We start from the raw sequence: 26,967 nt of genomic DNA, 5'->3' as shown, positions 1-26,967 counted from the left end.
GCTCATTAGGGAAGTGCAAAATAAAATTAAATTAAAACACTACTATACACCTTTTAGAACTGCTAAAATAGAACAACTGATAATACAACATGCTGGTGAATATGTGGGACAACTGGGGCAAAATTCACGTTTCTGGTGGAAACACAAAACAAGAAAGTCACTTTAGAAAACAGTTTTCAAAAAAAAAAAAAATTTTATTTTAGATTAGCCTGGCACAGAGGTGCATGCCTGTAGTCTCAGATACTTGGTAGGGCAGCCTGAGGTGGAAGGGTGGCTTGAGGTGAGGAGTTTGAGGCTGCACTGAGCTTTGATTACATCACTGCATTCCAGCCTGGGCAATAGAGCAAGACTCCTGTTCTCTCTCCCTCTTTCTCTTTCTTTCACTCTTTCTCCTCCTTTCCTTCCTTCCTTCCTTTCTCAAGAAAAGAAAAAATAAAAAAAAAAAAATAAGAAATGCACCTTTGGGGAACTCAAGAGGGAAAAAAAGAAAAAGAAAAAAGCTCATCATCACTGGTCATTAGAGAAATGCAAATCAAAACCACATTGAGATTCCATCTCACGCCAGCTGGAATGGCGATCATTAAAAAATCAGGAGACAACAGATGCTGGAGAGGATGTGGAGAAATAGGAACACTTTCACACTGTTGGTGGGAGTGTAAATTAACTTACCCATTGTGGAAGACAGTGTGGTGATTCCTCAAGGATCTAGAATAGAAATTCTTTGACTCACCAATGCCATTACTGGGTATATATCCAAAGGATTATAAATCATTCTATTATAAAGACACATGCATGTTTATTGTGGCACTGTTCACAATAGCAAAGACTTGGAACCAACCCAAATGCCATCAGTGACTGACTGGATAATGAAAAGGTGACACATATACACCATGGAATACTATGCAGCCATAAAAAAGAATGAGTTCATGTCCTTTGCAGGGACATGGATAAAGCTGGAAACCATCATTCTTGGTAACTGACACAAGAATAGAAAACCAAACACTGCATGTTCCCACTCATAAGTGGGTCTTGAACAATGAGAACACATGGACACAGGAAGGGGAACATCACACACTGTGGCATGTTGGGGCTGGGGGGGCTGCGGGGCTGGGGAGGGATAGAATTAGGAGAAATACCTAATGTAGATGATGGGATAATGGATGCAGCAAACCACCATGACATGTGTATACCTATACAAAAAAACCTCTACATCAGGCGTCCCCAAACTATGGCCCACGGGCCGCATGCGGCCCCCTGAGGCCATTTATCTGCCCCCCCGCCACACTTCAGGAAGGGGCACCTCTTTCATTGGTGGTCAGTGAGAGGAGCACAGAATGTGGTGGCCCTCCAACGGTCTGAGGGACAGCGAACTGGCCCCCTGTGTAAAAAGTTTGGGGACGCCTGCTCCACATTCTGCACATGTACCCCAGAACTTAAAGTATAATTAAAAAACAAAAAACAAAAAGATGTATAAACTAGTCAGGAAAATGTAACATTTAGATACTACTTTACATCAAACAGTTTAAAAATTTGTAAAGCGCCAATAGCTATTGTTGGTAGAATGCAAGGAAAAATGCAATATTGTTAGCAAATTGTAAATTTTGACAGTCTTTCTTGGAAGACAATATGGTAACCTTTAAAAAACTTAATATACATGGACTTTAACCTAGCTATTTGAGTTCCTTGAATCTATCTCCCATACTTACAAATACCAGAATATAAGGACGTTTAAGTATAGAATGTTTTCTGCAGTGCCTTGTATTGAGGAAAGAAACAACAAATAACAGACAGACAGAAAGTGAATGCTCATCAATATGAGAATGTCTGAATAACTGCAGCATGTCTATACTACAGAATTTATGCAGTCATTAAAAAGAATTAATTGGAGTTACACAGTTGAGTTGGACAGATTTCCCAAAGATATGACTGAGAAAAATCAAGGAAATTAATGTATATATGCATTGTGTGTGACTATGAACATGAAGAAAACTGGCATCACACACATTTTGTCATTTGCAATGGTTATGGGGGAAGATAACGAGGGAAGGTGGCAGAGAAGAGAAGAGGAGAACAAAACACAAAAAGAAGGCAAGGAAGAAAGGAAGGGGAAATAATTCGTTTGTGCCCATTTTATTTAACCTTTCAAAAGAAAGTCTCTAAAACATCAGTTCACAGTACTTCTAAAGCAACTATGACTTCCTTATCTAATTGAAAGTATTATATTTTCTTTGAACAAGCAAAAAGTAACAAAAATCCCCCCAAAGCAAAATTAAAATGCCCAGGCTATACTAACCCTGAAAATTAGGTTCCAATGGCTGTCATACATGATAGAATATTTGTAAACTAACATATCTGGTATAAAACTTTGTTAAAAGTGACTGTCTTTTCAGCCACTGTATTGTTTCAAACAACTTATTTTACTGTACAATACTATGAAGTGACTGGTTATCAACTCTGAGTCCACAAACATCCTAATTCCCTTTGCTCAGTTGTTCTTCTGTCCTATCAGAATTTCCTCTTCATATATATAAATACTGTAAGTATAGAACAAATAAAAGACAAGGTCCCTGCTCTCAAAGACTAGAGTGTCTTTAGATTTGTTATGTTATCCTAATATTTTGAATACAGAAATAAGAATCTGGAGGTATTGATACCTGGAACACATGGGGTTATGTAATGTCTATGTTTTATGTCCTTCATGCAAGACAAAAAGTGGCAGAAATATGTGCTACAATGCTATTTAGGCAAAAGGCTGGAAAGGAAAAAAATAAAAGCAAAGACTATATTGTCACCAGCCAGCCCAGACATTCTACAATTAGTCAACTCTTACAGAGCAAAGAGACTGCCTTATTTTACTGCTCACATAGATGAAAATTAGCTGCTTATTAATCCTCAGAACCTGGCTCTCTCGTACTAAAAAACAAACAATTCAAGTGCAGACAGCCTTAACAGCAATTTCTACCAAACATTCAAGGAAGACATCATTCCAATCTTACACAACCTGATCAATGATCTGCCTCAGGTTAACATTTGAAAAATCAAATTTACCACATTAACATATTAAAGTAATCACAATTATATGACAGATGCTCCCCCCACCAAATAAAGAGCCAATAAAATTCAACATATTTTCCAAAGTAAAAACTCTTGGCACACAAACTAGGAGTTAGAAGACAATTTACTAAATTCAATAAAGGATCTCCTATAAATATATCTGCAGCAAATATTATAATGAGTAGCTGAAATGATGAAAGATTTCCCTTTGATGTTAGGTTATTAACAAATCAACAATACCCCCTATAACCACTGCTATTCAGAAGTACACACTAGAAGTCCTAGCCAGTGCAAAGGGCCAGAAAAATAAAGTAATAATGAAATGACTTAAGACAAAAAAAAGAAAAGAAAAAGCAATTGGAATCCCACCGCTGTCACTTCACAGCTATGCAACTCCAGGCAAAGTACTTAACATCCGTGCCTCAGTTACCTCATCTGTAATGAGGATGAGAATACCTCCTTCACAGAGTTGTTCTGAGGAATATTTTATTTTGAACCAACTCTAATTAAGACTTTAATATATAATTTGATATGTAATTACCTTTTGCATCTTTCTAAATTACATGACCCCAATTCACTATTCAAAGTCAACCTAATATTATTTTTTAATTTAACTTTAAAGTTCAGGGGTACATGTGCAGGCCTGTTATATAAGTAAACTTGCTAAGTTACTATGTTTTTTTTTCATTCTTTTTTGTTTGCTTTTACATAAGTTACTATTTAAAAAGTGCTCACAAAGTATTTGACACTTCAAAGCACTATAAAAGTGTTTAAGACAAATATTCATAAACAATTGTAGAGTGATATCCCAAAGAATCTGGAGATAAACCATTGAAATTAAAAGAGTAATATTCACCAGATACAAAATCATTATACAAAATCAATAGCATTTCTGGCTGGGGATGGTGGCTTTCACCTGTAATCCCAGCACTTTGGGAGGCTGAGGCAGGTGGATCACCCAAGGTAAGGAGATTGAGACCAGCCTGGCCAACATGGTGAACCCCCCTCTCTATTAAAAATACCAAAAGTCAGCCAGGCATGGTGGTGGGATGTCTGTAATCCCAGCTACTTGGGAGGCTGAGGCAGCTGAATCGCTTGAACCCGGGAGGCAGAGGGAGAGAGAGACGGAGGAAGGCAGGAAGGCAGACAGGCAGGCAGGCAGGCAGGCATTTTAAAAATATACCATTATAATAGGATTAAAAATATCAAGTACCTTGGAATGAAATTTAACAGAAGATGTAAGCCCCCCTTTTTTTTTTTTTTTTTTTTTTTGAGAGAGTCTCACTCTGTTGCCCAGGCTGGAGTGCAGCGGCATGATCTTGGCTCACTGCATCCTCGGCCTCCTGGGTTCAAGCAATTTCCATCCTCAGCCTCCTGAGCAGCTGGGATTACAGGCACCTGCTACCAATCCCAGCTAACTTGTATTTTTAGTAGAGATGAGGTTTCACCATGTTGGCCAGGCTGATCCTGAACAACTGACCTCGTGATCCACCTGTCTTGGTCCCAAAGTGCTGGGATTACAAGTGTAAGCCACTGTGTCTGGCCGTAAAAGACTTCTATGAGGATAATTAGAGATTCTATGTAATACCAATCTAAATTGGTGGAACACAACAAGGTTATTCTAAAATGTTATGGAAATGTAAAGTGCCAAGGACAGTCAAGACACCATCGAAGGAAAAAAAGTGGCAGACTTGCCCTAATACGATAGCAAACTTACATTCCAAGACTGATGTCTAAACTGTCCATTAACTCACCTTGGAGATGTTTCTGAAATGCTCATTCACCAGTTATGTTTACACAGTTCATTCTTCATTTCCTTTATATCCTGGGACAAATGTCTTCTAAACAGAAATTTTTCCTGTTCTGCCCTGTATAAAACAGTACTGCTTCCCCCAAACCCCAGTCACTCTTATTATGCCCACCTCAAATTTTTCATAGCAACCATCGTCTGGTTATTTTACATCTGGTTCCATTATTTTAAGCTACGTGCATATGTTTATTATTTTTGTATCTTCCAAATTCTAATACAAGCCTTCTGAAGCCTGAGTGTTTATTTGGTGCTATGCTGTATTTCCAGCCATCTACTTTGTTGAATGAATAAACTGGTAGAAGTAACAAAAATTCTGACTAGCGTATGATGTACAGTGATTCAATGTGAACTAAATTTTAAAACTGCAAACTTTTTCATATCCATCTATTATAAATAATAGCTACCCTAAACAACACAACTCTGTCCAAGTTTAGAATACTATTTTTGGCATTCAAAAATCAACCAGTATATAAATACTGTCTGTTAGCAATGATTTCTCTCTTCTACTTTAGTGAAGGAAATAAATGCAATGACAAATCCATTAATAGGAACCATATGAAATGTTGCCTTGAGAAAAGAAAAAATTCCTTAGGTCCAGGGACAGACTAGAAGCTGTAAGAAGCTTCATGACTCCGAATGGAAAGGCAAAACGATCTATGGAGGAGTTTCTTTTGCTCGTATCATGTAGCAATTAATAGCTCTGACAGTTTTCAACATACATACTTTATATGGTGATTCGTCCATATGTTTACCTAGGCAGCAAGCTATGGAAAGTCTTACATGTTTACAAAATTAACACAATTTCCAGCAAAAATAAGCTAGAAGTGGTGGATTATGTGCATTTAATATAAAAAGCTAACTAATTCAATGCTCTGGAGCTGGGAATTTGTATATTGAAGTGAATCTACAGTTAAATTGGTGGTCTACATAATCAACAGTAGGTTATACTATTATAATCTTTGTATTTCTTTTCTTTCATTACCAGCTGATTTTTCCAATAGGCCTTAAAGTACAAAGGGTTTTAACAAGATTTCAGCGAGTTAAGGTTTGTTTTGAACACCCGGGATGTATCTCTTGCTCCAGGCTAGCCCAGAATTAAGCTCCAGGGAAAATTGGCTGGTCCTAAATTAATCCAACTTTGAAGGATCCAGGAGACAAGGAATTTTTCAAAGCTAGTTTTAAGGTGTGACTGAAGTGATACTGGTTAGGAGTATCACCAGAAGGTGTAGGGTGAATGAATGCACCAACCTCCTATATGGCACTGTTTTTGCTGAGTGACCATCCTGGGAAACATGGTGAAAGTTTGTCTCTACTAAAATAAAAAATAAAAAAATAAAAAAATAAAAAATTTGCTGGCTGTGGTGATGTGCACCTGTAGTCCCAGCTACTTGGGAGGCTGAGGCACAAGAACTGCTTAAGCCCAGGAGGCAGAGGTTGCAGTGAGCCGAGATTGTGCCACTGCACTCCAGCTTGGGCTACAGAGTGAGACTCCATCTCAAAATAAACAAAAAAAGATTATTTTCATGAAGTATTAACCATGGACCAGAGAAACAGAAAAACTATGCATTTTATAGAGCTACAGGAATAGAAAGCATTTGATTACAATTAGCTTGAATTTAAATGGTTCCAGTTTCATAATCTAATGTTGCTAGAATAGAATCTCTTAAAATAGTCTTTTAAGATATTTTTACTTTTCCCCCCATTTCCCAAGTTATTTAATCTTTCCATTTTTCTAAGATGAGGATTTTTCTAAGAACAGACATACTGATGTCTCTTCACAATTTAATGATAGATACATTTACTCAGGTTAAACTCAACCAATTTACTCAAAAAAAATTACGATGATGTATACAGCAACTTTTTTTCTGGTAGAAAGACAGGAATTAGGAAGAAAGGGTAGTTTCTAAACACTATTGGAAAGTTCAGCAAATGCTTGCTTCCCTTTGGGCTGACACCAGAAGGCAGAATCATCACAATGGCTCACAATATTTATGACTACCACCACATGGCCAATGAATATTCCCATTCTTACGATAAAAACACTTGTGCACACACCAGAAGAGAGCAATACATTATTATTTACATTTATTTCAGATATGCAGTTTACACACTCATTACTGAACAAAATTGGAATGCAAACAAATATACAAATACCATAATAAGCATTATCAAATAAAATAACGGGCACTAGTGTTATAAGCATATTAATGGACCTGGTAGGGAAAAGTGATGGAAGAAGACTGCAGCCCATAGCATTTTTCTTTTTATCAAAAGAAAACGCTCAGTAGCACCATAATGGTAATACTTAAAAGAAATACGTAAGATAGAACATTTTAACTGCTATCATTGAGGTTAACCTGCTTTATTTAAGTGAATTATATAGGAAATTAACAGTACAGGTAGTATTTTGGCCAACTTCTGCTTATGTCAGCTGAACATTGTCCATAAACAAAAGCAAAAGAAAATAATGCTAATCATATATGGACCTTTTGTACTTGGTACAAGCTCTGCACCGTGCTTTGATTTCATGGTTGGAGAAGATACGCATGTGTTAAAAACTGAGGTTATATAAAGTTACTCACTAAAGCCTGAGTGTGTCTTTGGTAGGCTAATACTTCTTCAGCATTGTTATTAATCACATTCATGTTTATCTATTTCCTGTATTTTTCTATATAATCCAAGGTGACTAGAGAAGACATGGAAAACACCACAGCAAAATCCTCAAATAACTAGGCCACTAAACCCAATCTATCCCAAAGGCACCAAGAATCAATGGGGTACAAATTTCCCCTTAGAGAAAGGTGGCTTTTTGTAATACTTATAACCTAATGGGATTTTATTGTGTAGTTTCATATATCTTATTTGTTGCTGTCATATACTTAATTACTTACCTTACATTTTTCCTCTAAGATGGCATCAACAATATACAAGATAGAGTACCAGGTATTTCTATTTCAAAGTTGTGCAAAAACTGCCACAATTTTGCTCAAAGTGTCTAAGTATCCAAATGGTAGCAAATGAGCTGCACTAAGCTTTATATAACCACATTGCATATGAAGAAAAGAAAATGAAATTTATGCCCAGATATAAATAGAAATGTTACAAAGAGTATCATATACTGAGAGTAACCTATGCAGTTCTTTTAAACTTATCTCTTAGTGGTTTCAATAAAATATCACTAACCACTTATCCCTAAAGCCTCAAGTTTTCTTCATTTGAATGCTGTAGAATTGCATTAGTATTTTATATTGATTATAAATTAAGACCAATTTCTAAATACACAAGTATGTGCTTCAAGCAATGTTTTGTGGCAAACACACAAAACATGCTTTACTCTTCAAATTTATTATCCTTAAAATAATGCACTTTTAAAGCCTTCATTTCATAGTTTGGTAACTAATATCCACATGACACACAATGCCTTGCTGAACACAGAAAATGTATCTGCATTATGATAATGAAACCCGGCTTTTGCTGGTAACTTGAAACTTAAAGTAGTCACATGTAGTTCAACCAGCTCCAAACAAGGTTGTACACTGGTAATTATTTTGCAGCATCTATGGGCCTAAATTTCAGTCTGAATTGCAACTTTTAATTCCATTGTCTGATGTGAGTGGTTGTTATTTGTTTCTTTTAGTGCATCACCAAAATATAAATCAACATTAGGTTTTATTCCACTGTTACCATGTTCTTCAGCAATATGATTCAACTGTGGAACTTCTGAACAGGAAGCAGTTTGGGTAACCACAGAAATGCTACACTGATGTGGGGAATTTTCCAGACGGTCATTTTCTACCTCAGGAAGAATGTTAACAGTAGCAAAGCGGGTGTGATAATCACTGGAACCATGACTACAAGAAGTTTTCATGCTTTCTAGGTCAGAACAACTAAATTCAGAAAAATGACTAGAGTGGGAATCTGCTACAGATGGCATACTGTCACTGAGGGATGGAGCCTCAAATTCACTTGAGTTCGTGCTTTGTTGTTCTAACAACTGTGCATCCATGTCCTCTCTGGTCTCATTTATCTTCATGTTACCTTTTTTCCTCAATTTACCACTTTTTGATTTTTTCCCTGCTGTTGCTTCTTTGGACCACTTGGTGGCACTAGATTTACCTTCAGGCAAGCCACTGGATGAACCACCAGGATGATTTCGGGTGGCACTGCCATCATCCACACTACTGCTTCCACTGTTGTGCCTGAATTTTGATGGCTTGGACTCAATATCTACTTGCACCTCCATACTGTTGCCTTCTCTGAAACATAAGAGTAACAAATACAAACATAATTTCTGACTTCTTTTTGTTCAGATGACTAGGGGAAGGGTTTCTGTGTGGAAAATTCAGACTATATGTAAGCTATCAGACCATCTTAACACAAGACATGTTCTACTTAAAAAAAGTACTTGCAATAAGAGAACTCTTTATAATGCTTCAATTTTTTAAGTAGTAGTAGATACATTTATTACTTAACGCTGTTCTAGGCACTATGCTACCTTTTAAAGAACAGCTTTATTCTGTTCTTCTAATTGAGTGTACAATTCAGTGATTTTTAGTTGTGGTCAGGGCTGTGCAACTATCGCCACTACCTAATTTCAGAACATTTCATCATCCCAAGAAGAAACCTTGTACTCATTAGCAGTCAGTTCCCATTCTTCCCTCTTCCAGCCCTTGGCAACCACAAATCCACTTTATGATGTATACAGATTTGCCTACTCTGGACGGCTCACTGTTTTCTTTTCTCAGAGAACTTAACAGTTGGTAGCCATTTTTCACTGGTAATTTGTCTAATGATAGGAATTATCTCTTTAAAATTAATTTTAAAAATCCTTTCAATTTTATAACAATTTTTTCCTTACTTGTCCAATGGGATGTAGGAATTCAGGATGGATCCTGCCATTGCTTTGGTGCTGGCATTATCACTAACTGTTCCCAAGCTGACTGTGCCAGATTCTCCACTTAGACTGTACCGTTCTTTCTGTACATCTGCTTGAACTTCCAACCTTAAAGGGAGGGTATGAAATAACCAAAATTATATTTAATATCAGCACTACTGTAATATGTATCTCTAAATAATTTAGTTAAGATCCCTAGTGACCAGAAGCTATATGGGGAACCATTTTTTAAAATTTCCTTTTATTTAATTCAAAGTTTATTGCAGCACACTGAATAGTACCACCCAACCAAATAAAATGGGAAAAACTAGTTGTCTGCCAAGTAAGGTAGTAATAGAATAACACAAAAAGGACACAGAGGATTTTCACTTAAATGTGCTCCATTATTCTCACTCAGGATATGGCACTTTGTAATGTTTCCATGCAAAACATGACGTTAGAATACATTATTAAACACGGCAGATCAATGAATACAAAAATCCTCGGCATCTATATTAAAAATGGCTCTATAAATAACACCTGCCTTTTAATATTTTATTTATTTATATATATTAGAGACAGGGTCTCATTATGTTACCCAGGCTGGTCTCAAACTCCTGGCCTCAAGCTATCCTCCCATCTTGGCTTCCCAAAGTGCTGGGATTATAGGTGTGAACCACCGAGCCCAGCCAGCATTTGCCTTTTTAAAAAGAGGTTATATATGCCACTGTAACTTAAGAGTTTGTATTTAAATGCAAACTACCTAAAAAATAAGATAAATATGTCTGATTTTTCTTTTAATTCATGTATTCTCTCTCCCCTACATTTAAAAAGGCAAGGCTTAGCATAAGTGAAAAATAGTGAAATAAAGAGAAACAGGGGAAGATAATTTTTTCCTACTTATCTACACAGCTATTGATAAAGGACTTGGTGAGAACAAAGTAAGCAAGCATTAATACATAAAAGGCCCCTAGCCAATTATCCCGGTCCCAGTTCACACATTTCTGGGGACTCAGCCAAAGTCCCATCTCCTAATATCCAGCTGTTGTTACCCACAGAGGTAAGATCTAGGCTTAAATATTGCCTTTGCTTCTATGTCTACTGAAGCAGCCGCAGCAATGATTTATAATATAAAATCTGATAAGGACAGTGAAAAAACTGGCAGAATGTTATTCCTTAGCCTTAGAAGTCTACCATCAAATTTCTTTTTTCCCTTTTCTTTTTTTTTTTTGAGACGGGGTCTCACTGTCACTCAGGTTGGAGTTCAGTGGTGTGATCTCAGCTGAATTCAACCTCCACCTCCCAGGCTCAAGTGATCTTCCTACCTCAGCCTCCCGAGCAGCTGGGACTACAGGTGCATGCCACCAAACCTGGCTAATTTTTTGTATTTTTTAGTAGAGACGGGGTTTTGCCATGTTGCCCAGGCTGTTCTCAAACTCCTGAGGTCAGGCAATCCACACACCTGGCTTCCCAAAGTCCTGTCATTACAGGTGTGAGCTACTGCGCCTGTTCCCAAATTTCATTTTTAACATTACTATTTTGAACCTCCACATAGTAGGGTTGCATATAATCATCATGCTTTATGTTCAAAATTCTCACCTAATTAATAATTTGTAGTTACCAGAAGGCAGAACCAAACCAAACCAAAACACACACCTGTTAAAACAGTTTACCATGGCACTTCCTGATAGACTCCCCGTTATACTGGCTCCAGCTAATGCCATGGTGCTGGCCGTTTCACTCAGGTTGTCTCGGATGGCTCCTATTCGATCCATGTGGCTTCCACTTGCACTCAAACTGCCAGTCAGCCCACCAACACTTCCCTCCCCTATGCTGGGATTGTGTCTTGCTTCTGCTACTGATGTTGTATCTAAATGCAAACATTTCAAAGAGACTAAGTATGATTATTAATTTTCCCCTTCTTAAATTCCTCGATGATTTCAGAGAGGACATTATATAAGGTATAAAATATACACAGACATGGAAAAATATTTTTTTCAGGCTAGTCCACTAGAAGCAGTTGGAATAAAGCCCTCATTTTAAATGGTCACTAGTTTCTTTTTTTCCAAAAACCCAGATTTTAGGAATTCTATAAAGAATCTGATTGTTGAAAAACATAGCTGACTTCAGAAGAAAATTATGTGACAGTTTTCATTAAGGGTGTCATTTAAAGAGCTTATTATTCTCTAAGTCAATAAGAATGGGCTAAATGTTGATTTCTAGCTTTATCCCACAGTTCTATCTACAAGCTATTATTAAGATCTGGTAAGACCATGTTCCAATTTTACAGTATCTCTCATATGTTTTCTATTGAAGAAGTCATTTATTTGCACCATATTTGAGTTCCTATTATATACCCAATCACATGGTGATAAATTCTATGAGGAAAAATATGAGAGAGTAAAGGGGAGAAGAGGGATGAGAAGTGCATGTATGTACATGGCTGTGTGTCATTTTATATGATGTGATGAGGGAAGGCCTCTTTGATAAGGTAATACTTGTAGAGACAATTGAATTAAAAAAGTGAGCCATTAATTTTTCTAGGGAAAGAGTATTCCAGGCAGAGAGAACTGCAAGTTTAAAAGCCTGTAAGTAGAAGCATGCTTGATACCCTCAAAAATCAAGTGATAGTGGTATAAAATAGGAGGGTGACCAGAGACAAGCTCAGAGATACAGCTGGGGCAGATCATGTGGGGCCTTTTGGGCTGTGATAAGGAATTTGGATTTTCTTCCTCAGTATAGTTAGAAGCCACTGGGGAAGTTTTGAGCATAAGAAAGACATAATCTGACAGGGTTTGGGCATGTGACTATGGCTGCACTACGGAATAGTGAAGAGAAGCTGAGAAGTTACAGCAGGTAAGAGGCTATTACAATTTGCCCAGGAAAAAGGACAGTAGCTTGAACTAAGGGAAGGGCAGTGAAGAGAGTAAGAAGTGATTTGATTATAGCTAAATATTGAAGGAAGCAGCCAAATTTGCTGACAGATCAGATGTAGGACATGAGGGAAAAGAGGGAGATATCGTAAAGGAAGGTTTTTGGCCCAAGCAATAGGAAGAAGAATGGAGAAGCTACTTACTGAGTTAAGGAGGATGGAGAGAAGAACAGATTTTAGAGCAAAAAATTTGGCTATAGACAAGTAAAGCTTGACATTCTTATTAGACATTCAAGTGTAGATCAAGAGCAAAGTTAGACATGCAAGTTTGAAGTTCAGGGGAGAGTTCTAGCCTAGATATAAATTTAGAGAGAGGTCAGTCTATGTATTATTTAATAGATGAGATGACCTAGGGCGAAAGTGTAGATAAGAAAAGAATTCTGAGAACTGAGTCCTGGGAAACAAACATTTAGAAGTCAGAAGAGGAAAATGAACCAGCAAAGACGAATGAGATGAAGTGGCCAGGAAATACGGTTAAGAAGTGGTTTCCCAGAAGAAAAGTGAAGTATTTCAAGAAGGGTAGAGTCTATCATGTCAGATAGACTGTTATATGAAGATGAGGACCAAGAACTGACCACTGTATTAAGTTACATGGAGGCCACTGGTGACTCTGCTTTAGTGAACAGTAGAAATAAAATTCTGGAGTGGTAGGGACAAAAGTCTGATTGAGGTGTGTTCAACAGAAAATGGGAGATAAGAAAGTAGGCATTATCTTTATATATCTGCCTGATTATTTCCCTATGAGAAATTTCTAAAAGAAGAATTGCTAGAATATAGAACATGCACTTTAAAAAAAAGGTTTACTGACATACTCCTACTGGCAGTCTAAGAAGGCTTTTTTATTCTTCATCTTTGCTAGTTACTATCCTAATTCACGTTTCTTTGAATAACATTGAGTTGAAGACACTTTTGACTTACTGGGCATCTGTATTTCCTTTTGAACTGCATTTCTCTTCATATCCTTTACTTAATAATTTGTAATGTTTCAGGCAAAATTTAAGATGAAAAGTTTATGATTTCTAAGACATTATATTCCCATTAGAGGTCAGGTACCCAAAATTACCCCCACCTCTTTCATCCATACACTTCTCCTTGGCAATTTATTCACGGATGTACTTCTGAATGAATACTATTAGGCCTAGTAAAAGGAGGGCAATGGAAATTCTGACTTGCATGTTATCTCCAGCCTCCCCACTACTTACACTGTTAATAGGCAAATTTTCTTCCTTTGCTTAAAGGACTTACCTACAGCTGTGTTAGTTCCACCAACATTTATATCATTTTCATCATCAAATTCAATCCTGACTCCTTTTCCATTGCCTGCTGAGACTCCACAACCTCCACTTCGACAAAGAGAAATTGGAACAACGCCATAGACATAAGCTAACATAATAGGAACACCAATACCTAAAGAGAAATTAAATCAATCGTTACAAACAACAACAACAAAGTAACTCACAGAAAACATGAGTTTTAGAAAGTCTTTTCAAGAGAGGCATACAGAGAAAAGTGCCTGGGTTCTGAAGAGTTGGCCGGAACATTTACCAAAAGTAGATTTACACAGTTGTTAAGCAAATTCAAAGTTCCCAGTCTTTCAGGTAACCCACGTGAGGAGAAAAAAAGAGAGATGTAAACTTTTTTCTTTTGAAGTGCCAGGCCTCTGAACTTCACTTGGGGTGGAGTAGGGGGGAAAGGGTATCAGCCAGTAACAATTTACCAACTACTCTAACCAAAGAAAGACTTAATGTAGGCTCAATTTAATTAATTTAATTTGTCCTTAAATTGAAAAACAAAAAAGTAAATGTCTTCTCTTCAAACACTTTGTTTTTTAAAAATCCTTCCACAAAACTTTAACTCCATAAAATTTTAGGTAATTAGTACTTTTCAGCATTTTCTTACCTACAGTCACTGCAGCTACTACTGGAGACACGATTACAGACAATGTTACACCACCTGCTATGGCCAAATTCCGTTTGTGCTTTGAAACATCCTTGCCTTCATAGCGATTGTGAATCTTGAATTAATAAAAATAGGGGTAGGGGATTAAAGAGAAAAATACATTATAATTTAACTTAGTTGAAAAGGCCTATACTTGCTAAAGTTATTTTTCAAAAAAGTTCATAGCTGAATATCTTAGTTCATGGTAAACTTACTGGTTCACTAACAGGGTACTTCTAGTATTCTAAAGGTTTCTTTCTAAAGAAGATTGTCTAAATGGTAAAAATTGGCTTCTGGGAAAGGTTTATTTTTAAAAACTGACCTTAAAAACCATTTCTAATAAACAAGTATGATTAAACAGAATTATTTTTTCTGAGATCCCTTTTTCTGAAGACAAATATTGACAAATTACTCAAAATCCGGGGCTTTCATTTATAACTCAAAGTAAAGGGCAGAGAAACAAAAAAGACGATAAATAATGGCTAACAGAGGACAGGATTGAATTCACTCAGCATCTCTGTACAGGACAGGTGTTAATAAGCAGAATCTGATATCATCATAGAAGCAGTGATTAAAAAGTGGCTTGAGAAATTATATGAACTTGACATCTTTATTTTCATGGTTTGCAATGGCTGTTATAAGATTCAAAACAGTCTCAAAAGTATGGGGACTCTAAAATAAAATGACTTATAAACAATATTACAGGTGAGACTTATAAAATAATCTATTATTACATGGTGTAATAATATCTTTAGCCTTTGGAAGGCTGTAAAGTATGAGGAGTGTTGTGGGATATATAAAACAGTGGAAAAATTTGGGTGGGAGGTGGGTGATGCGGGGATGGGATGAGAAACCTTTCTATTTCCTAGTCAGAATCCCGTTTCCCAGCATTGACTAGAGGTTCCTTGTAAATGAGCCTCCTCACTTCCCTACACAGTCCATGCAGGCAGAGATGGCAGACCTTCCCAGGGTACCTTTCATTATCCTTCAGTACTGCAGCTAATTCCTGCTCCTCCCCACTCCCATTCCTGGGAAACTTAGCACTGAAGAAGAGAAAAGGCAAAGCAACAACTGATGGAGCTGACTTGCAAAGGCAGGCTGCCAAAAGAAATAATTCTTCCAGAAAATTTTTCAGCTTCAAGCACCAATGTTTAATTACAGTGATCACCATCATCCCACTATTTCTGGTTCAACTTAATTTTTCTGTTTACAATTTTTTTGCTGCATTTTCTATTTTTTAATTGTTAAGTGAAGGCTCAGCTTTTGGGTACTTTATTGACTTACTAGGTTTTCCTAGGTTGGTTGAGATCCCAAGCACCACAGAACACTAATTCAATGGAAAACTAATTCATTCATTTACAATGCTCTGGGTACATGTTTGAAAAAAGGAAGCCTGTAACTGTACCCTATGACCTGAACAATGAGGTAAATAATCTCTCCTCTATAAATTATTTATAGGTACATGTGGTACAACAGTCTCTCTTTTCCTTCTGAGTATCTGAACAAATAGCTTTGTTTTCAGCAAAACCTTGCTTTGAATAACTACATGAAAAATTATAATCTGCTACTATATTTTGAAATTTTTTATTTTCTCTCTTTTTTTGGACATAGGGGCTCTCTGTGTCACTCAGACTAGAGTGCAGTGGCAGGATCACAGCTCACTGGAGCCTCAACCTCATGGGCTTAATCATTCCTCTCGCCCCAGCTTTCTTAGCAGCTGGGACTACAGGCATGCACCATCATGCCCAGCTGATGTTTTAATTTTTTGTAGAGACAAGGTCTCATTGTGCTGCCCAGGCTGGTCTCAAAACTCCTGGATTAATGTAATCCACCCTCCTCACCCTCCCCAAGTGTTAGGATGAGCCACCACACACGCCCCAACAAATTTTAAAGTTCAGGTTTACTCACTTAAAACCTTCTGAAATATTTGGCTTATAAAGATTTTTGCCATCAGTCCCAAAATTAATTTTTAAGAAATTGTATATATTATTTTTCTGATTAGAAAATGTATGTTGAACATAAAAAATTCAGCTGTTACATGAAAGAGGATCAACCTTATTCCGAGTCTGGTCCCAGAAGTCAGAAATAGAAATAAAGGAAACAAACAGAAACAGTATCTGACTCAAGGTAAGAATTTTGTAACAATTAGCAGCCATTTTACAACAGAAGTGGTTTTCCCATAACTGAATTTCCCAAATAGCTAATAAAACTTAATCAGGAAACTTATATTTTAAGAATTCATGCATCTGAGTTCAAATCTCAGCTCTGCTTCTTTCTGTGTAACTGAAGATATATAAATTTTCATTTCAATATTTTAACACAGCAATTACAGACCAAAAATTTTTTTAAATTGTATTTTAGGTTTTGAGGTACACGTGAAGAACACGTAAGACTGCTGCATAGGTACACACATGGCATACCAAAATATTGAGGTTACTGCAGTGTTAAAATGAGTCAAAGTACATACATTACCTATGACGTGGTATGACAACCTTTAGTTCCTTTTTTTATTTTAGAGATAGGATCTTGCTCTATCGCCCAGGCTGAAGTGGCACAATCACAGTTCAGTTTAGCCTCCACTTCCCCAGCTTAAGCAATCCTCCTATCTCAGCCTCCCAAGTAGTTGGGACTATAGGTGCATGCCACTATGCCCAGATAATGTTTAAATTTTTTTGAGAGATGGGGTCTCACTATGTTGTCCAGGCTGGTCTTGAACTTCTGGCCTCAAGTGATCCTCTTGCCTCAGCCTCCCAAAGTGCTACAATGATTGGAATGAGCCACCATGCCCAGCTTGTTTCCTTTTTTTTTTTTTGAGACAGAGTTTTGCTCTTGTTGCGTAGGTTGGAGTGCAACCTCCACCTCCAGGGTTCAAGTGATTCTCCTGCCTCAAGCTCTGGGAGGCTGGGATTATAGGCATCTGCCACCATGCCTGGATAGGCTGTTTTTTTTTTTTTTTTTTGTATTTTTAGTAGAGATGTGGTTTGCCATGTTGGCCAAGCTGGTCTTGAACTCCTGACCTCAAGTGATCCACTTGCCTCAGCCTGCCAAAGTGCTGGGATTATAGGCATGAGGCACTACACCCGGCCTGTTAGTTCCCTTTTTAAAAATTGTTACCCTTTGTTCTGCTTGAGTTGAGATTAGATAATTTTTAATTTTTTAAAAAAAGTTTTAATTTTTTTGATCTTCTTGGATACCAAAGAAAATTTATTTTTTTCTCTTAGCCATCTCCTACTGAAAGGACCAAAGAAAATTTCTAAAGTTACTTCTCAATTCAGAGATTCTGTTAATTTAGGCAACAACAGATTTCTTAGGACGTCATAAATTATCCCATTAACTCTTAAAAAAAGAATTATTTGCTTAGCTAATGAAATATAATTCATCAATTAGAGGTCAGTGGTAGTCACCAGTGTTTGGACTTTGACAAGATTGTTATAAATTTGCAAAATAGTGTATTTATTAATAGCAGTAATCCAAGAAAAAAAAAAAAAAAGAAACCAGCTTTGAACTGCAGCAGAAATAATTCAAGAACTGGCTATTCTTTGCCAGAAGGCATGTGTTATTTATCTATTAACTTTCATTAAAAAGATTTTATAGACCTGACCTTACATGGATATACCTATGAGAAAAATCTTAGGTGTGTATCCTTCAATATTTTATACTGAAAGTTAGTTTTATAATGCAAATGTACTAAAATTTTCAGATTCAGAAAATTTTAAAGCAAATCTGCTTTATATGTATTCACATATGCTTGCCAAACATTAAAAATTTATGAAAAAAGAGTAACTTTTATATTGAAGAAACTAAAGATAACCTTTGTCTAAACAAAGCAAAAAATTGTCAATACTAAAAGAATACACCTAAAGATTTAGAATAAGATAATGGAGTAACAAGAAGTAAACATTTTACCTTACGGCCCACATACACAGGAATGCCAATAATCATTGCAGGAATAGCAATGCCAGCTATTAAAGCGATTCCAACAGGAGCACCAACCAGTGTTCCTAGCTGCCATAATATTTTCTTCTTTCGGCTCCATGGTTTCTTCCCCCAAAAAGTACATCCTGACGGACTAATGAAAAAAATTACAATGTAAAGTAACTGCTGCAAAACACCACAATAACAAATTAATGCAATATATTAAAGCAATGACTATTTTTAAAAACTTCTCATACTTAGGATTCTTTTCCCCTTTCTTTAAATTCTGAGTTCATTAAAGTAGGTAAGAACCACTAACAAGAGACCGATAACTGAGATTCAGGTTAAAAATGTACCCCTAGTCCTCCATTACCATCAAACCCTTGTTAGTTTTTTAATAGTAAATTAATGCAAAACATGCATATTTTTAGGCATCAGTTATCTGATTATATCATAAACTCATTCTGAAACCTAAATGATAAAATTTATTTATGGGAAAATTAAATGGAAGTATTTACGGTCTAGCATAATTATACAGGGTATTACATACTAGCATTCTAGTTTAACAAAAACAAAAAGAGGAAATACCCATTTCCTATTTTTGACCAGTTATCAATTCCAAACAACTAGCATAATAACTTGGTTTCTTTTAAATTTATGTAATTAAAATAAAACCAATTCCTTTAAGTATCTTACAAAACCAAGTTTAAAAATGCTTAGGATAATACTTTTTAAAAACAAGTTATTTTGTCTTACAATATAAAATTACATTTACATATAAATAGCTCCTTCTATAAACTTACCTTAGATAATGTAAATCTGAGATTTCTTTCATACACAACCAACAAAACTCACAACCACAAACAGCACATGTCATGTGATTGCAGCTCCCATCATTCATCTTTATTATATAAGCAGCACATCGTGGACATGGCTTTATATCGTCGGCTATTGGGAACATAGAGAAATCTATTAAGTATATAAAACTGGTTTAAAAATAACTTCTGGCAGTTTACAGACAATCTTAAGATGTAGATAGTTTGTTAACTCATAGCTTTAGCGTGCTGTTTTTAGTATATAAAGCATTTTTTCTTCTCTTCTAAGAGAACACATTTTACATTAAAATATCAAGTCATAAACATTTTTCAAACATAGTAAAACAGAACAAAGAATAACAAAAAATAAATAGAGAAAGGAGAATCAAGAACAGCTCTAGGCAAATTGTAAACTACGTAGTAAAATTTGTCTTTGTCCTGTTTCCATAGAAGTCTTCTGAGTGGTACTTCCTGGTTCTAGAACTTTTCTAACCATCTTCCCTTAATTCAAATGTACACGTTCTGTATACTATTCCTTTAGTGAATGAACACTAACAGGAGATGACAATTTGATATTAATCTGAGGTGCTATATCCAAAGCACTATGAATTTACTCCTAATTCTATCAATTATAAGCACCATAAGAATAGCAAAACATGTATCTTTAGAAAAGCAGCCTTTTCCCAGTATTTTACTTCATACAAAAGAGAGATGGACCTTGCAAAGAATCAGTAGTCAGAATACAAGGAAGGAAGGAAGAGATTAAGGAAGGGTCATACATATGGTTACAAACCGTGGAAAACAGTTTCAGAATAAAAGCAATCATTGTTAATTATGCTCATGACTTTTAAATTAATTGTCTTTATCCTTTTTATTAATTTACTCATTTACTCAAATGTTGTTGGTATATGCTCTTTGTATAATAATATGGTTACAATGCACAATATTGCCAAGTCAAAAATCAAGTATAACCAGGAAAATTATACAACTATTTTGCATGTTGGCATCTGTTTAAATAGCAACTTGTAATTACTATTAGCCAGCTATATTTTCTAACTGCTCACAGTTTAGAAAAGATATTTATAGTGCTAACCACTGAATTTAGGTATTTGTTCCAGTTTCTAACATTACAAGCATTAAGCTATAGTCTATTCTTTCTACAAGTTTTATGGTCAAACTTTACCTGTGCTTTATCAATTATTTCAGGTTTCCTTAGCGCTTCTTCTAGGACCAAAACTGCTTTTTTTTTTTTTTTAACTTAAAAACTGGCCAGGCCGGGCGCGGTGGCTCACGCCTGTAATCCCAACACTTTGGGAGGCCGAGGCGGGTGGATCACGAGGTCGAGAGATCGAGACCAACCTGGTCAACATGGTGAAACCCCGTCTCTACTAAAAATACAAAAAATTAGCTGGGCATGGTGGCGTGTGCCTGTAATCCCAGCTACTCAGGAGGCTGAGGCAGGAGAATTGCCTGAACCCAGGAGGCGGAGGTTGCGGTGAGCCAAGATTGCGCCATTGCACTCCAGCCTGGGTAACAAGAGCGAAACTCCGTCTCAAAAAAAAAAAAAAAAAAAAAAACTGGCCAATGCTCACAATTAGTATTTTAATGATTCAAGCAATTTTGAGCAAACTGATAACTCTAAGCAGTCAGACCAAGATAATTACTAGAATATAAAAACTAAAAATAACCGTAAGTCATGATTTAAATGAAAGAACATAAAGTCTGCATTTAACAATTTTAAACATTGGGGTATTAAATGAAAAAAAGCTGGCTTCTGTGCCTGATACAACATGTAGTATATCAAATTAAAGAAATGCTAATCCTATCTACTTAAGTAGATGTTAATTGATAAACTTCCTCATTCCAGAGTATATTCAAGTAGCAGATATCTCAATTAGATGGGGGAGTAAAAAGACTCAAGCTTTGGTTCTGATGCATGCAATCTTTGGAACAAACTGAAAGGTAACATCCCCATTTATTCTTACCATTCTAAAAACACAAAACAGCCTTTTAATATGCTAAAATTACACATTAGAGAATGAAAACCACAAGCAACGTATTTTTGATAGGTCTCTATATACTTGTACCCACATCTTTCACTCTCTGTTTACTTATTCATCTATGAAAGGCTGTTTAGTTTGCTTTGCCTCTTTTCTCAAAGCAACAAATTAGGAAAAATTTACTGTGCACATTATAGGATGATATATTTATCTCCAAATACCCTCATAATGCAAAAATCCTAAATGAAATTGTTTATGGTCAAGTGATCCCCCATACCCCAAGAATCAATTGGCCACAGTTCCCTGATATAAAAAAGCTTCCCATTTCTATTTACAGTGTTTGTTTGGCAAAGCTTTTGTCTTCTTTGATTATCTTTTTGTTTACTGCTAAAATATGGGCTATTGTCACATTAAGAAAAACAACAGGTTATAAAACACCATGTCTCAAATGTTTACAATGATTATCTCTTAGGGTGGTAGTGGTAAGGGGACAGAGGCAGGCGTGGGAAGGCAATTAAGTATTTTATTTTTATAAAATGGGAAAACTATAGTAACAAAAATGAAAAATATGTAGTTCATTTAAAATTTAACTCCAAGTGCATAAACCTCCTAGTAGCTATAAGAACAAACCTCAAGTGGATGCAGTACTGTCACAGTTTAAAGACAAATATAAACATTATAATATAAATATTATGCTATTTTACAAATACAAATACTAATGTACTTTATGTAACTAAGCACACGTTTATCTTTAGTAACTGATTAGGAAAAAACCAACTAATCATTATTATACCGATTAATATTAAAAGTAAAACTAGTTTTTCAACATATCATGATACAGAAAACAATACCTAAATACCTGGAATAACAGTACTAAATAAAACCATTTAGATGCTAGCTTCCTTTTTCACTTTCTACAAGTCTGTGAGAAGCCAAGTTCACTACACTTTTTTTTTTTTTTTGAAATAGGGTCTTTTTCTGTCACCCAGGCTAGCATGCAGTGGTACGATCTCAGCTCACTGCAACTTCCACCTCCCAGGGTCAAGCAACCCTCCCAAGTAGCTGGGACTACAGGTCCACACCACCATGCCTGGCTAGTTTTTGTATTTTTAGTAGAGATGGAGTTTCATCATGTTGGCTAGACTGCTCTCAAACTCTTGAGTCAAGCCATCTGCCCGCTTTGGCACCCCCAAGTGCTGCGATTATAGGTGTGAGCAACGGCACCCGGCCCTCAATGTACTTTTAATTCTTCCTTTTTTCAAAACAAGGTTTCGCTCTGTCACCCAGGCTGGAGGGCAGTGGCACAGTAACATTTCACAGCAGCTTTGCCTTCCTAGGCTCAATCCTCCCCACATCAGCCTCCTGAGATGCTGGGACCAGAGGTGTAAACCACCACGTCTGGCCAATTTTTAAAATTTTTGGTAGAGATGGAGTCTCACCATTCTGCCTAGGCTAGTCTCAAACTCCTGGGCTCAAGTGATCCTCCAGCCTTGGCCTTCCAAAGTGTTGGGATTACAGATGTGAGCCATCATGCCCAGCCAAGATTTTTAAACAAACATGGAACAAATTCCAAATAAATTTTTTTTTTCAAAACAATCACCTGGAGACTATTTATTCCAACAATGTTACTGTTTGGCTCAAATCATTTGGCAAGGTTTTCTTTCATAATTACTTTCAAAGAGCTCATATATATATATAAAATCACTCATGTTCACATAGTCACATCTTACTTTGGATCCATCCCAAACCAATAATTCAACCTGGTATGATACTCTGTTAGACTTAGCTCTAAAGGAACTTTTAGTCATTCTCAGAAATCAAACTGTCAAATCAAACTGATATTAAACTGACATTACCTAAAGGTTATGCCAATGAGGCATTCCAGGGAAGCACTGCTGAAATAAACACAAAAAAATCTCATGGTGACCACTTGGAGGAAGACCAATATTCAGTTGGATAACTAAATCATGATGTTTATTTAAAAAAATAATAAAAGTAATTTCTGTCATTTTTAAATTTAATGATGGCCCATACATACATAAATCTCTATAAAGTGACTGTGGTTTCTCTAAGTTCCCCTACCTCATATAGCAAAAGCACTTCCTATGAGCCAGGAAATGTTTGAAGTATATGGACATAAGCATTATTAGTATCTTTATTTTATTTTTGAGACACAGTCTCCCTCTGCCGTCCAGGCTGGAACGCAGTGGCGCAATCTTGGCTCACTGCAACCTCTCCCTCCTGGGTTCAAGTGATTCTCCTGACTCAGACTTCTGAGTAGCTGGGGATTACAGATGCCTGCCATCATGCTTGGCTAATTTTTGTATTTTTTGGTGGAGATGGGGTTTCACCATGTTGCCTAGGCTGGTCTTGAACTCCTGATCTCAAGTGATCTGCCTGCCTCAGACTCCCAGAGTGCTGGGATTACAGACTTGAGCCACTGTGCCCAGTCAGTATCTGTATTTTAAAGATGAAACATGCAACTTGTTCAAGATTGCACGAGGCATAAGTAGAGAATGTGGGATTTGAATTCAGGCAGTCTGATTCCAGAGTCCATTCTGTCTTACTCTATATGACTGCGTGTTCTGTAACCAATAAATATACACCCCTACTTGGAAGAGAAGAATGTCATTTCCAAGTGTCATTTCCAGTAGCCATTTCCAATGGCTACTGTTGACTCTTTAGGGAACAGTTTAGGTATATTCAGGTCCTCTCTGAATTGCTTCTGGACCCATACCTACAAATTAATACTAATACCTTTGGGTTCCACAAATCTTTAGGAAAGGAAATAGAAACAAATCAATCAGCAAACAAATATAAAAATACATTTACATTATAAAAGTATTAAATGTTGAATATTCTGTGTTAAAATTTCATTAGACTTTTTTTCTAGTAGCATAAAGTACACGATTGTCGCAGATTAATAGCAGAAACATAAATTATTTTCTTGAAAAATTTCTGTATTTTCCAAGTTTTTCCCTGTCATTTCAGCAAGAAAAATATGTTTTCCAAAAAGGAATACAATTCCAATAAATATATTTGTCACACAAAATATTTTTTTTGAATTTTTATGCAAAGAACATGAAGATGTTCCTTTTAATAACTTTTTTGAGATTTCTGATATGTATATATTGTACATTTATAGATCCTCAGAAAACTTAAATTTCTGGCTAAGAACCAAAGACACCTTAAAGTTCTTAGTGTCCTCCCAACAAAGGTATGATTTTTTTTTTAATAGACAGGGTCTCACTCTGTTGCCCAGGCTAGAGTGCAGTGGCATGATCACAGAACACTGTAACCTCAAATTCCTGGGCTCAAGTGATCCACTTGCCTCAGCCTCCTGAATAGCTAGGACTACAGGTGTACACTACCACATCAAGCTAATTTTTTTTTCCAGTGGAGATGGGGTCTCACTATATTGCCCAGGCTGGTCTTAAACTCCTGGCCTCAAGTTATCCTCCCGCCTTGGCCTCCCCAAGTGCTGGAATTATAGGCATAAGCCACCACACCCAAACAGTCTAATTTTTATATCCTTGACCCTAGGATTGGATGAGATATCTGCAAATGAAAAATGCATTTCATAAAATATTTAAATGAAAATGATTCCAACAATAAACACCATTTCAAATCTGATTCTGTGATATTTATATAATCAGAAATAATATAAGATGATATATTTTAAATTAATATTTCATTAGAAATAATTGCTACACTTTACATAAGGTATCTTTTTTTTTGTTTTTTTTTGAGACAGAGTCTCGCTCTATTGCCCAGGCTGAAATGCAGTGGCATGATCTCTGCTCACTGCAACCTCCACTTCCGGGTTCAAGCAATTCCCCTGCCTCAGCCTCCCAAGGAGCTGGGATTACAGGTGCACACCACCATGCCTGGCTAATTTCTTTACAGATGGGGTTTCACCATGCTGGCCAGGCCGTTTTCAAACTCCTGGCCTTAAGTGATCCGCCTGCCTCGGCCTCCCAAACTGCTGGGATTACAGGCGTGATCCACCGTGCCTAGCCAAATACCTTTATAATCAACAGTTTCAGACCATCTTTGGCTATCAGTTACATAAATTATCATGACACTTCCTTTTTTCCTTTTTTTTTTTGGACAATGAAATTTTTCCAATTTCAAAATCACTTTCTTTCAAAGGAAAGAATGAGTGCTTCTGGGATAGAAATGCACTTAAAAACACTTCTGGCAAGTCAAAGGAAAACAGGAATAGGTTAACTTTATTAAAATAACTAGTGTTCTGTGTCAAATATTTTATTAGAAAAAAATTAGACATAAATACCTGCTGCTCCAGACTCTTGACTATAACTAATGGATGAAGAACGTATAGTTCTCAAACGTAAGCTCTGGGCTCTCTCTTGTCGAGCAGCATCACAGGTCTGGTTGGGGTGCCAAATCTGTTTACAGTGGTAGCAAAACTCTGTTCCACAGCCCTCTCGCCCACAAGTTAATTTTGGACAGCTGGCACATCCAAATGCTATCACAGCATATCTTGAAAGAACAAGAAAAATGATTTAAAATGCGACAGACATAAAACAAGAGATACTCATTTTAAAAAGTATCCAACTAAATGTTATTCCTGAAAAACATTTTCTATTTATACAAACAGTCATTAAGTATAAAACATTTTAAAAGTTCAATTTTTAATTTTCAGGTTTTTTTTTTTTAAGATTCAGGGGATATATGCGCAAGTTTGTTACCCAAGTATGTATACTGCATGATGCTGAGGTTTGGCCTTCTAATGATTCTGTTGCCCAAATAGTGAACATAGTACACAGTGAGTAGTTTTTCAACTCTTGCCCCTCTCCCTCAACTTTTAAGTAAGATACCAAACTGCATTTGGCCTAATCCCAATTTTATAACAATCATATTAAATTAGTACAGTACTGTATGCACACAAAAATTGAAGGAAATACACCAAAAATCTTAATAGTGGTTTTCTTGGTATTGAGTTTTAATTTTCTTGATTATGTTTCTACATTTCTGATTTTCTACAATTACTTGTTAAAGTGGAAAATCTTAAAGAAAAAAAGATTACCTGTTTAAAATTGTAATGACTATATGTAAGTTATAATTGTCAGGTAATGGCATACTGTGTCAATTTATAAATTTTGTGATATCTTGTATGTATGCAGAAGTCTCACATTTTTCTAAGATGCATGGCTAAAGTGGTCTTTGATGCCAATCTCCTGTCAAAAAATACACAAACTGGTTTCTTTTCTTTTTGTGGCTTCAGATTAAAGACTGAGAACTGTAGATTCATGACTAGCACTAATACCTTTCTCCGAGTTAATATTTCTGACACTTTAAAAACTTAGGACTTAAATTCTGGGCATTCTTTGGCATTTATCCCAGACAAATGAAAATTTGTGCTCACACAAAAACTTGTACACTAATGCTCACAGCAGCTTCATTATAGCCCAAACTGGAATGAGCCCAGATGACTTGCAAATGGTAAATGGTTAAATAAATAAGTTAAATGGTAATACTGCATGCACACTATCACCAATAAAGAAAGTACTGATACAAGTAACACCTTAGGTGAATCTTCAGATAATTACTCTGAGTGAAAAAAGTTAATCTCAAAATATTACATACTGCATGATTCCATTTATATA

General features: G+C 36.2%; 1 protein-coding gene across 2 annotated transcripts in view; it reads right to left on the bottom strand.

Moving 5' to 3' along the window:
* Positions 1-6,922: 6,922 nt before the first annotated feature.
* Positions 6,923-26,967, bottom strand: part of RNF19A (ring finger protein 19A, RBR E3 ubiquitin protein ligase) — a 47,114-nt gene continuing 27,069 nt past the window's right edge. For both annotated transcript variants that reach the window (XM_003943025.4, XM_039464607.2), the window contains 8 exons: positions 25,632-25,840; positions 19,326-19,470; positions 18,514-18,676; positions 14,569-14,683; positions 13,915-14,076; positions 11,394-11,607; positions 9,723-9,866; positions 6,923-9,120 (listed from right to left, as the gene is read on the bottom strand). In XM_003943025.4, the coding sequence (XP_003943074.1) occupies positions 8,430-9,120; positions 9,723-9,866; positions 11,394-11,607; positions 13,915-14,076; positions 14,569-14,683; positions 18,514-18,676; positions 19,326-19,470; positions 25,632-25,840 (1,843 nt within the window). In that variant the 3' untranslated portion in view covers positions 6,923-8,429. The remainder of the gene's footprint in view (positions 9,121-9,722; positions 9,867-11,393; positions 11,608-13,914; positions 14,077-14,568; positions 14,684-18,513; positions 18,677-19,325; positions 19,471-25,631; positions 25,841-26,967) is intronic.

This window comes from Saimiri boliviensis, chromosome 15 (assembly GCF_048565385.1).
Source record: "Saimiri boliviensis isolate mSaiBol1 chromosome 15, mSaiBol1.pri, whole genome shotgun sequence".
NCBI lineage: Eukaryota > Metazoa > Chordata > Mammalia > Primates > Cebidae > Saimiri > Saimiri boliviensis.
Note: the sequence above shows the minus strand (reverse complement) of the source record. Positions and strands in the feature narration are given on the sequence as shown.